At 43.1% G+C, this 12,108-nt stretch overlaps 1 protein-coding gene across 4 annotated transcripts in view; it reads right to left on the bottom strand.

Annotated features, from left to right (window-relative positions):
- MTA1 (metastasis associated 1) overlaps positions 1 to 12,108 on the bottom strand; it is a 70,177-nt gene that overhangs the window by 53,709 nt on the left and 4,360 nt on the right. For all 4 annotated transcript variants that reach the window (XM_042874185.1, XM_042874184.1, XM_042874182.1 and 1 more), the window contains exons 2-3: positions 6,063 to 6,130; positions 3,626 to 3,719 (exon numbers count right to left, since the gene is read on the bottom strand). In XM_042874185.1, the coding sequence (XP_042730119.1) occupies positions 3,626 to 3,719; positions 6,063 to 6,130 (162 nt within the window). The remainder of the gene's footprint in view (positions 1 to 3,625; positions 3,720 to 6,062; positions 6,131 to 12,108) is intronic.

Below are 12,108 nucleotides of genomic sequence, written 5' to 3'. Positions count from 1 at the left end.
AAGCGCTGCCCGTGCCATTCGGTCTGCACCAGCTAAACGGCTCTCCAACTACCAACATTGTGGTTTCACAATCAGGGCAAATATTTTGAATGAAGTGAAAGAACTGTTGCTGCAAGACGGAGAGCACGTAACTGGAGCCAGCCAGGGTGGGTGGTTGGCAGGGAGGACAGGAGGTCCCGTTCCTGCTGTTAGAAATAATTACTTAATTACAGAAGAAACTATAGGGAGAAAATATAGTCACAGCATCCAATTGTGGCTTGAGGAATAAACAATAAAACACAGAGCGCGGTTCTCTTCTATCAGGTTCTGCCTGTAATTTTGCCTGCATGCAATATTCTACCTTAAAGCACTACAAAGTCTTTGGGCAAGAGCATTAAATAGACTCCTACTGGCGAAGCAGGTTCATTTCACAATCAGGCAGAGAAATCCCCGAGAATAATTTGCGAGGTGATTAAAGAGGCTTATGAATAGAAAGTGCCAGCAATGTATGGAAGCCATTATAAAGCTGAAAGATTTATGGGACAGCCTAGACAAGTTTGATATCGTGTGATAAAAATAGGAAGATGACAGATCAAATCCCGGGATCCGGTTGCATACATCAGGTACTCATTTACAATCATAAACTACAGAACAAACTGCTTCCTACTCATTTCTCTTCTTTATAAAGAACTATGAGAAAATACTGCATCCTCGGATTTCCAAATATCTGATGGATTGTACAGTTGAAGCATAAGAGCATAATTTTCTATTAAAAATATAACTTTACAACATTCCTTTCACAATCCCACCTCTTTCCTTCCTGCATTGAGAGAAACAGTACTACAAAATACACATATATTTTCCCACTATTTGGTTACCTCACTGCACTGATCTCAAGAGTAGGCCTAAAATGAAGGCATCTTCACCTAAGACTGCGAATCCAGGAATGTCTGCAGTCAGAAAGCTCCATTAATCAGCTGAACAAAGGCAGTTAAAAGATCAGCGATGCAGATACGTACATCTACTGCAAATGCATCAAAATGAGGCAACAGGAGACTTTATGGAAACGAACTCAAAACCAGTGACAGCCTTGAGTATCTCTACTAGAATCTTAACATCCGCAGCATTGCATTTCATTACATCTCACGGGGTGTAATTTTTTTTCAGAGTAAAGAAGTGCTGTCCAAAAAGCATAATTATACTCTCTTCTTCCTCCTGAAGAACAGAATCCAGACAACAACACATCTGTGTAAATGGAAGTCATTGAGCAGAAATCTTATCCTGCACCAAAAGGAAAAACTGTAGTGACTAAAGAAGTTTACAGTAAGAAGGAGCCTCAGAAACTCTATTGCTGGAATTATCGTATAGAATATTCTTTTTGTCTTTCAAGCAGATATGGAAATGAACAATGAATTGTTTGTTTACGTTAAAAAAACCCTTCCTTTTCAATCTCTACAAGAAATCAGTCTTTGCAAGCTGAAAGAGCATTTACGAGAGTTGAAAGGAAGGTTTTTCATTTTCAGCCTCAGACTCACATGTCTTTGAATCGTTCCTACCTGCTTCCTGTACTAAATCTAGTCAAGTGAGACGCAGACCAAGGAATCAATAGTCATGTTGTTCATGGCGAAGCTCCTATTAAGCTTCAGTATTCTTGGAAAAAATGAATAGAGCTGCACTGAAGAGATAGCAGAAAAGCTTTGCCTGCTGCCACAGCTCTGCAGCACAGCTAAATCTCAACTCAACGCCACATGACTTTTCCCAATGCACAGTTTTACTAGTGCAACAGAGGGATTTATGTGGACTTGAATATAGAACAGAAAATATTTGTATTCATCAAAAAGGGGCTAGTTTTGATGCATTATTCCCCAACAGCTTACAGTGCTGGGAACACCTGCAGACACTAAATTCATTGCCACAACTAAATACCAGACATAATGAATCCCCCCACAACCCAGCCAGATCCGTACTATATACGCATCACAGTCTACTCATACATCTGTTATGAAGCACATTAAAAGACAAAGGTACTCAGCAGCCAAATCATAATTATGACATGCCCAGATCAGATTGGTCATTTTTCCTCATCTCTGTGCCCATGGGAGAGCCTGGAAATAGAAGGACTGATAAGGCTGCCCATACTTCTTGCTGAATTTTAGCAATCTGAGCTATACATCTCACATACTCCATTATTTACAATCCCAGTCAATTTATTTACTGTGCCTGCTTACATCCCCACACTTTCAACATGTTTGTTTTGGCACCATTTTAATTAACGCTGCTTCCATTACCTAGCAAGGATGAGATGGGAGGGATGCTGAGCTGGCAGACGAAGGTGTAATGAATGTAAATCTGACCCCCACTGGTAACTACAGTGGAATCAAACAGGTTGCAAGGACTCTAATTAATGTGCTACATCACACATCATGTGATACGTTGCACTGTTTCTTCCCTACAGATGGGATGGATACTCCTCTTGAAAGCAGAGGAATGCACCATGCTCTTCCCTTCCCAAGCTCAGAATGCACACATCTACAGCAGCTCCTGTTATTCCTTTTGCTGTTGTCAATTTGTTTTTTGAACTGAATGTCCTTGCAACCCTTATAGGTTCATATGGGCAAACACATGAACTATACACACTATTTTTGTATGCACATGTCAGTATTCTCAAACTGCTTCTATAGTAGAAGAGTTGTGACACTAAGTTCTTGTTTAGAAAGAAACTTCCATCTCTGCTCAGCTGTCTCACAAGTCCCATCTTGACAGTGTACATGGAGCAGAAATTAACACAATGCTCTGTAAAATAATAAAGCCAATGCATACAAGAAAAGGAGGCCAAGCTAGGGTAGCAGGAACAATCCTCTGAACTGTATTAAGTATCATGACATTCCTTATTCATTTTGAAAAAAGCAGAAATTACAGATAGTACTTAAAAAAAAAAAGTTTTAAACGTTCAAGTCTCAAGCCTAGATATTGTTCTTTTCCTAACAAAAGGAGCTGAGCTATCCAAAATAGAGATAGAATGTCCTAAAATCCAGTGCTTTAAACTTTATTTACTCAGCACATTCAGAGGAAATCTATATCAACTCAAAATATATATATATATATATGTGTGTGTTTCAAATAAGTATATATATACAAAAAAATATATATATACACGACTAACATTGAAATTTAAAGACAACTCCTGCTAACCAAGTTTCAAGTTGGCCACATTTCAAAAGCTGATTTCCTATGACCAGGCTATTTGACTTACTCTTTAAAGCAAAGTGGGTTTTTTGTTACTGTTGTTTTGTTTTGCTTTACAAACAGCGCCTGGAGAAGTAATACAAGAAAGAATATTTTCTCTCTCATTTCAGAAGTTAGGAAATCCACTTTCAGGAAGCCAATAAGATGCCTTTATTCAGTCCCAACTGATTTTATTCAGCCCCAAACTTATGCTCCCCCACCATGATAACTAAGCCATACCCAATCAAGGTTTTAAGGAAGTATGGCAGCGAAAAAGAAGTCAGCCAAACCAGCAATGCAATTTGCTTAAGGTGAATACAGAGAAATTACATTTTAAAATGACAATATTTATAATTGCAACAAAATTCTACCCAAGTTTGGAAATTTTGCACAGAAGCAACATGAGCACAAACAAGCTTACTTGCATGTTTATCTGCCAATACAATAAGTGTACTTGAAATGTCTCTTCTTCTGTAGAAACACACCACCTTTGCTTCCACGTTTCCATTGGCAGTCTGAAAAAGGAAAAAAAAAAAAAAAAAAAGAACACAGTTTAAAACCTGAACTGCATGCACAGAACTAGAACACTTCAGAAACTGTCAGGAATTTTGCCACAAGGGCTGCACAGGATCACCATCCAGCACCCTTCAGCTGGGCAGCCTATCTGAAACACTCTCTCCAGTGTGATCCACTCTAGAGTAGGGAAGTGGGGACGGCCCTTCACTCCTAACTGTTTCTGCAGGATTGCCACTTTAAGCAGATACAGGTTTTTCAAGGGGTGACAAGTCACTTACCTGCAGTTACAGCACACCACATGGCTACTTTTTGGGGGGCAATGCCTGCATTTAGCAGAACACGAAAGCATTTTTAAAATCCTAACAAGATTCACTGTGAAACACAACAGAATGGAAGTTTAGGCTGTTGTCCAAACTCAGCAGGACAGCAGAAAAGCAAGAAAGAACCCAGTTGTTACTGCTCTCACAAAATGACTTCCACAGGTTTCCTTTCCCTTTCAGGGCTGCTGAGATAAAGAATGACCACCACAATCATTCCAAAAAGAGAACAAAGGAAGCTGCATTCTGCCACAGACTGTACACCAGGAACACTATACAAAGAAGTTCAAATGTTTCAATGACTTGGGATTTTTTCTTTTAAACTCTAAAAACAAGATAGGTGATGATTTTCTTGTAAGATGATAACTGCTGAACTGCGGAACCGGCTTTAGGCAAACTCTAAAGGAAGCACACCTACTGCTTCGTAACAGACCCAGCCAACCTAGTGTTTCTAAAATAAACCAATAAATAATGAAAATGCAACGTAAAAGAGTTGTATCCTGCTATTGAAGAGCCCTTGAAAACCAGAGTGATGACACAGATAAGAAACTAGAAGACTGAGATATGAATTCCCCCACTGGAAGCCTCCAAAAAAAAGAAAGACAGTGGACCTGCAATCTGTTCACAAGGAAACAAAAAGCAGAACTGAAATACACGCTTGCTGCTAACATGCAAATAGAGGAAAAGGTTGCTCTCTTATTATAAAAGATATACACACAGGAAAAAAAGACGACAGAATGTATATATATGCATATTTCCACTCACATCCTACCAGTTTTTGGTGCAGAGCATGTAGAATTTTTTATTAATAAACTAGAACTTTTAAATTGTGATGAAATACAAATGCAGGAGTCATCTTGTAGCTGTGTGTTAACAAAGTAGAATCATCCATTTCAGTTAGTCACCTAGGTTTGGTTGACACTCAGTAAAAACAGCAACTCAAATAGTACTCATTTCAGCCTGAAAGACCCAAGCCAAAGAGCAGGTCAGAGAAACCACAACTCAGGAAAGAGTTGCACCAAGATGAGAGATCCAAGCTGAAAGTACCACACGTTCTTTTGTCAAACCTGGGGCAGGAGAGGTAAAAAGAGGGAAGAAAAGAAAAGAGACAAAAGGGCATGGAGGGGCACAAGAAACCCCTGCACACTTTCCTACAAAGTGGGGAACATATCTGCACCCTGAAATATGGAATACAGCCTGTACTGGTAACACACTGCTATGGATCCATGGGGAACATGTAAAGGAAGTTCCTATTACTTCCTTAATGGAAAACAATCTACAATGAAAAGAAGGATGCTTTAAACTTCAGTTTCTTTGTCATGTTGATGCATTTTCTCTTCCAAATAACTTTTAGGAAGGTGTGTCTTCCCATCACTAATGGCTGAAGAAAATGCCCTATTTTTGGTCAGTTAATTCAATTTCACCACCAAAACAGCAACATTACATTCCTGTAAAACACAGGCTGGTATTAGGCCTCAAAAAGGCATGTTTTGGTCACACTTTATGCCTTCAGCACAGAACTTCCACCTCAGATAGATTGGTAAAATTTCAGCATCAAGCCCTTGTTTGAGGGCTTCCCACACACAACCGATCACATCTGCTTTTTAGATCCAATGGAATCAGGCAAATAAACACATTGGCCCAAAGGATGAATAAAGAAGACAAAGTCTGAGAAAGCAGATAATGGCTTCTTGTTGAGTTAGTCTCCTTCAAGAAATATCAAATGACAAAGCTCTCCATTCTCTGTCCAAGCTGCTACTTATTATGTAGCACATGACCATGGAACACAGGGGAAGAAGGGCTGGAACCCCATGGCTGGGTACAATCACCTTCAGAACAACCTGCAGCTGATGCTCTGTCCTTTCCCATCAAGGGAGAACAATCTAGCAGGTCTGAAAGCATCCCAGAGAATGATCACAACAGAAGTATTTTTAAGTTACTAACTACCAGAGATTTATTTTGACTTCAATCAAATCAATCACTAGATCAATTAACATCAGAGATTCGATGACGAAGGTCGTTTACCTTATTGAGTTCTTCTATTCTTCGTATCAAATACGGGTTACTCGATGAATTTTCAAAGTAGACGTAATCTGACAAAAAGAAGAAAGATTCTTTAAAATATGAGTTGCTAAAAAATAAACGAACCCCCCACGTATCAAGCTGTTAAAGACACCATACCAGGCTCATTTCTTTTTTACACAAGCAAAAGGTTCCCATTAAGTCCCTGATTTTGAGCACAGAAATACAAAAATCCATGCCTCGCACTAGTGCAAGCTGAAAGTCAGAAACTGCCTGCCTAGAGTTCTACTGCCTGCCTTTACAATGCCAACTTCTTTCTCCCTCTGATCAGACCATTCGCTTGGATCACACTGATTTTTTACTCACTTCCCCCTCTTTCTCACCACCATTGCTACCCCTTATCCTCCTCCCCAGCTCAGCTCTGCTGTACTGCTCTGCTCGATTCATACACACAAACTTCTCCATTCTTTCTCTCTCAGCTCTTCCTCTCCTTCCTGTTCTTTTACACCTATATTTCCCCAGAATAACCTCGACAGAACTCAGTACAGTAAGCCACACGAGTCAGTAATGCTTAGGAGTTCTAAGCAGGAGAAACATTTGAATTAGCAAGGCAGCGCTTTCAAGAAATAAAAGATAAAAACCATATGCACCAAGTGAACAGCTCGGTATTGCCAAGCTCCAAGCCTGAACACTCCTTTTTATAGACAGAGAAGCTCAAGAGCCCTGAGTGGCGTGGGCCTCCAGAAGCAGGCACCGGCGTGGGCCAAGGAAGCGAGGAGCAGGCTCAGCTCACCTCAGCTCCCCACAGCAGCCATCCTTGCAACTCTTGGCCTGCTGCAGCTCTCCCATGCATCCATATCTGAGAAGATTACTTCAAAGATAACACCAGCAAATTTCAGACCATTTCCCCTCAGATGTCTCAGTATTTGGCACACAACACCCACAGCCCCCGGGCTTGACTCAGGTAATCCTCTAAAAGGCACATATCAGCAAGACCCGCCACTGCTAAGTGGGTGCTTGGCCATGCGGTCTTTTGCAAAGGGAGACAACTGCTTAAGCTCTTAGCTTCTATCTTTCTAAAATGCAAAGCAATGGCAGCCTTCCACTGCCTCAAAGGGCAGACAGGTCAGCACAGAGAGAGGAGGGGGACAGAGACAGAATTAACAAGCTCTACATGGCAGGAAGACGCTTGCATTTTGAGCCCTACCAGGGAACAGGAAGGAAAGAATACACTGGATAAAAAAGTCTAGGAACAGAAAAGTCGTGGCTGATAAAGAGCAAAGCAACACGTGACTGCCATTAGCAGCATCGCTCTTGTGTGGTATGGAATGCTGTGTCACTGGGCTGAAGCAGTGACTGATGAGCAGGGCAGCAGCACAAGGCTGCTGCAAGCAACTGTAAGCAAGAACTCTCACACAGCTAGCATCAACACTTACATCCCTAAAACTACTCCAAAAGACTCTAATATTTTTCTCAAGATGGGATCATATGCAATGTACAGTCCAGATACTGGACTGCCAAGCTAGGATATGATCTAGAGACCACAGGAGCTGGAAATATTCTGCAAAGGCAGCAAAACAATCATTCTGAATTAGCAACAAATGTAACAGACTTTATGCTCACACATGCTTATAAGGCATGGCTACAAAGCCGTTTGCCTCGTGCCCTCTTTGTGTCTGCTGATAAATCTGCACAGGTCCAAGGAGAAGAAAATAAGGGGGCACTGCAAAAGAACACACACTGTCTAGAGGTCATACATTTATAAGATTAGCCGTGTCTGAGCTACCTAATAACCTTACAGGCTTTTAGGTGATCAAGTTGCAAAAACGCCCAAAAGTATTTTTATCCTTCCCAACTCGCATTAGCCTTGGAAGCTCCGTGTGCTTTGTGAGGACGGGCCTCGCCAAGCATTCCCTGCAGGAGAACCAGGGAGGCCGCAGTCAATTTCAGGCCATTTTCTTTAGGTAAGCTCCAGTTCTCCAATGTATTTGGCAGGCTGGGCCTGAAGCTGTCAATCACTTTGCATTTTGGGCAGTACAACCCGTTGTGGTGCCCGTTTGTGTGGCAGAGGCCGGGGAAGCCAAGCTGCTGGCAGCAGCCCCGCAGCAGCCAGGGCCACTCTGCTCCTGGCTGCTGCTTCAGCATCCTCTTGCTGAGCCATCACCCGAGGAAACGTTTGGTTACAGAACAGATACAGTTTCAAAAGTGAAAGCCTTACAGCACAGCGCTGTCATTACAGGAAGCACAAAGCTGAAAGACCTGTTTGTGCTGCGGAAAGGATTAGGAGACCCAATGCACCCAGCAGTGTGCAGCAATCAGCTGATTTACAACAAATCACACATCAAAGTTACACCTATAGAAAATCTTCATCAGCAATGCAGCTTTCCAATTAACTAAATGCTTGTTTCTCCCACCTGAGCAGCCCTCACCACGGCAAGCTGCTTCTCCCCTCCTGGAGCGTGCTGGTGGTGAACAAGCGTGCAGCCCCTCCTGATCCTATCTGCTCTGATAATATACTTTAAAGCACCTAAAAATGACTTTGAAGATATGTGCGTACAAGGGTATATGGTATGCTCGGCCCAGCTTCCCCTTCTCCAAGAAAAACCATGACTTAAAGAAGGCTGAAGCTGCCCAGGACACAAGGCAGGATACGTGCAGCTGGGCTTCGTTCTGTAAAATAAAGGCTCTACACCACCACAATCAAATTCCAAGCACGCATCCCTCTACACACACATGCAGAGGCAGCTCAAGATTGCTTTGTACTCAAGGAAGCTGAGCCTCACGTATTCACAAGGCATGGCAGAAGTCCACGTTCTCAGTTTCACACTAACTTCTCCTCTGTTGCCAGCAATAGAACAGCGCATGATGCCACTCCAGCCTCCAGCAGCAAGAAGAAAACGTGGCTGATTCACCAATGCTGAAGTAAATGTTGCCAAGGCCTCACCAAACATGCACCTGTACAAAGATGGGCAGAAGCTAAGAGGCAGAGCAAACAGAAAGGCTGTGCCTATGCACTACCACAGAGCCAAGGTGGTTCATCTGCCCCAGGTTTACGAACTCATCTCCTTGTGCTCCAGCTCTCATTTCTTGTGGTGGGTTGCCTTGGAGAAGGTGATCAAAGCCATGAGTACCAGGAGCAGGCTTTTATCTCCCAAGCTATAGAGTGCTCAAGAAGCAAGGATGATGTACACTCCCATGTGGTAAATAAGGTGCTTTGTGTTAAATTTCCTTCAAAACTGAAGAACTTGGCTGCAGGGGCAGCCAAACTAACTTGCTTATTGGAGATGAAAGCCACATCTCAGTCTTCCTCACCTGCTGCCAAAGATCTGGGGTCAGTACTCCCAAAGCGTAACCAATCTGTGGCAAGGCCCATACAACAGCCCCACACATCATGCACAACAGAAGAGCTGACACCAGCCTTCCTCATTCACAGACACTGAAAATCAACCAACCAAACCAACCACTCGGAAGGACTTGTAATGGTTATGGACAAAAGTGAGGTGTTCCCTACTGAGCTCCTTGCTCATGGTAAGAAGTGTTTCCTACCCTGCTGGAGCAGAATGCATCTAAGTTAAGGACACACAACTTGCTTGGACAAACAGACAGCTGCTTTAACTCCAAAGCATGAAGGGATTTGGAACCTCCCAAAGGTCTTCTGTTCTTTGTTCTCTGTCATGTCAAAGAAGGGGGGGGAGAAAATTCCCATCATATCTTTTTTCCTTTCTTTGTCTGATCCTCAGTGAAACAAGGTTCATGCAGCCCCATTAGCCATGCATTTGTTCTTCCCTCCCATTCGTTAAATCTCAAACATTTTGCAGAGGAACAGAAGTCTCAAAGATAATTAAGTTCTGATCATGGATGCCTATCTTAAAAATGGAGATACTAAACGCTACAAGATAAGTGAGCAAGGTGAGGCAGACACTCAGAGGCACTAAATGGCTCCCAGTGCAGAGGCAATTAATACTTGATTTTAAGCAACTCCCCAGAGGCTCCACAGCATGAGGGGGAGTTATCAAAGTACCTGCTTCCTTCTGTGCCCAACAACACCACTGCTGTCACCGCAGGTCCTGGCCTCAATCAGCTTCCAATTGACTCACTGTAGGCAAGTACTTTCCCCAAAGTTTGCTGTCTCTGCCAAGGGAAGCAGCAAGTATTCTGCTAGCGGCAGCAATACAGAGACACAGGGTCATGGCTGTGGGCAAAGCACAGGGTTCATATCATGTCCTTCCCAGCTAAAGAGCAAAACGACAAAAGGATGAGAGGAGAAGAAGGGGAAGAACCACTTCAGATTAAATACACACTGTATAGAAACTCAACACTATTAGTCCTGCACAGAACTGCTTGCTGTTTTCAGCACAAGGCAGATCTGTGGAAAAACAACAGGACAGCAACCTGCTGCAGCAGTGAGAAGAGGCTGGGGTTTCAGTGGGACCTCACAGGGCACCTCGATAAGAACTACAGCACATGCACCTAACTGCAGCTTGAGGGGCTGGTGGCAGGGCAAGGGAGGGAGACTGTGTGCAAACAGGACTTGAAAGTGAGCCTGTGAGAAAACACGGGAGATGAAATAAATCTTCTAGCATACCTCCCTGAGGGTAAAAAAGCAATTCTGCTCTTAGAAATCAGTGTTTCACGGCAGCATCCCAATACTCCAGCTGTACCTGAGGCACATCTACACCCAGCACCAACCCGCTAGGTGCAACCAGCCAGCGCCCTGCAGAAGGGAAGCACACTGCACACTCCCGGCAAACCACTTCCTTGCTTTACACCAGATATGTAAGCAAGATTTGAAGTCCTCTGGACACAAAGCCTGCTCTGTATTACCTCTTCCAGCACTTCAGTTCCCAAGCACGTAGCTAGACAAACATTTTATCCGTTAGCAAAGTTGTGAGCCTACGTAACTCCAGTTGTGCCAGCAGACCTTTATGTGGGCTGGTCTTTAGCACTGCCACAGCATGACAGCACATAGCTGCAGGAGCAGGGTTCCTGTGCCAGGTCACACACAACACGGATCCAGTACAAAATGCTACCACAGCTTGGCAGATGTTTCTCCAAACAAGAGCGCCAGAGGCAGGAGAAGCCTACATTTTATCTTGCTTGTACCTGAAAGCTGCCAGCTAACTCGTCCTTGTTGAAGTTAAACTTGTACATCCATGACAAGTCAAAACTCTCTCAAGAACACCCCTCCTTCCTAAAGACAAACCTGCTCTGTTGAGTCAGGCCAGGTCTCATCTGCCTCCAGTTCCTATGTAAATACAGCACTTTCCTTGGAGGTATGCAGCTGGTTTTGTGAGGCAAAGCAAGTAAATCAGAAGTGATTAGGCTCTTCTCTTTACATGCCGAATTCTTTGTTGAGATACAAGTGGTTTCAATGTACCTCAAGATACTAAATCAAGCGGGATCCATTAAGAATCTTCCCTTGAAAGAAAAGGTGGCACAAATGAAGAGCTGTGGCATCTACCAAAGCTTCTCATCCTCAGCCTTATTGTCCCTTTGGTGAAAGGTGTGGAAAGAAGGTTGCCAGAAACATTCAGAGCTTATTTCATCATGCTGAACACCCAGCACTGGTTGTGAGGATCCTGCAAACCACCACACTGCATATCCTACAGGACATGAGGAACTCACTATCTGCAGCTGGGAGTAAATTACATTTTTCATCTAAGAACAAGGATTTGATTCCCTTTGAACCGTGGTGTGACAAAGTTCCTTTAGAAATAAGTTTGTGGCGTTTTTTATGTGAAATATCTCCTCAATGTCTTTTCCTACTTAAGCATTTTCTTACACATTAAACAGTTACAGTGGAAGCTCATTAGTTCTTGTTAACAACACGGTCCAACAGACCAAATTTGGTTTCACAACTTGAGAGCAGGAATCAAACAGGACTTGACAACACGCTTTGAAGCAGGGCTTCTTTGCATGTGAGCGCCGCAGCAGCCATCTCCAATGGGTGACCCAGGGCTGCTTTATCTCACAGGAACACCTTTCTCAACTGTTCCAGTTACCTGACTTCCAGCAGAAGCTCAGGCAGCACTGCTAGAAGGCTGGCTCG

This window comes from Lagopus leucura, unplaced genomic scaffold (assembly GCF_019238085.1).
Source record: "Lagopus leucura isolate 7727_CA_CO unplaced genomic scaffold, USGS_WTPT01 Super-Scaffold_100009, whole genome shotgun sequence".
Lineage (NCBI taxonomy): Eukaryota > Metazoa > Chordata > Aves > Galliformes > Phasianidae > Lagopus > Lagopus leucura.
The sequence above is the reverse complement of the archived record's forward strand: the minus strand, read 5'-3'. Positions and strand labels throughout refer to the sequence as shown.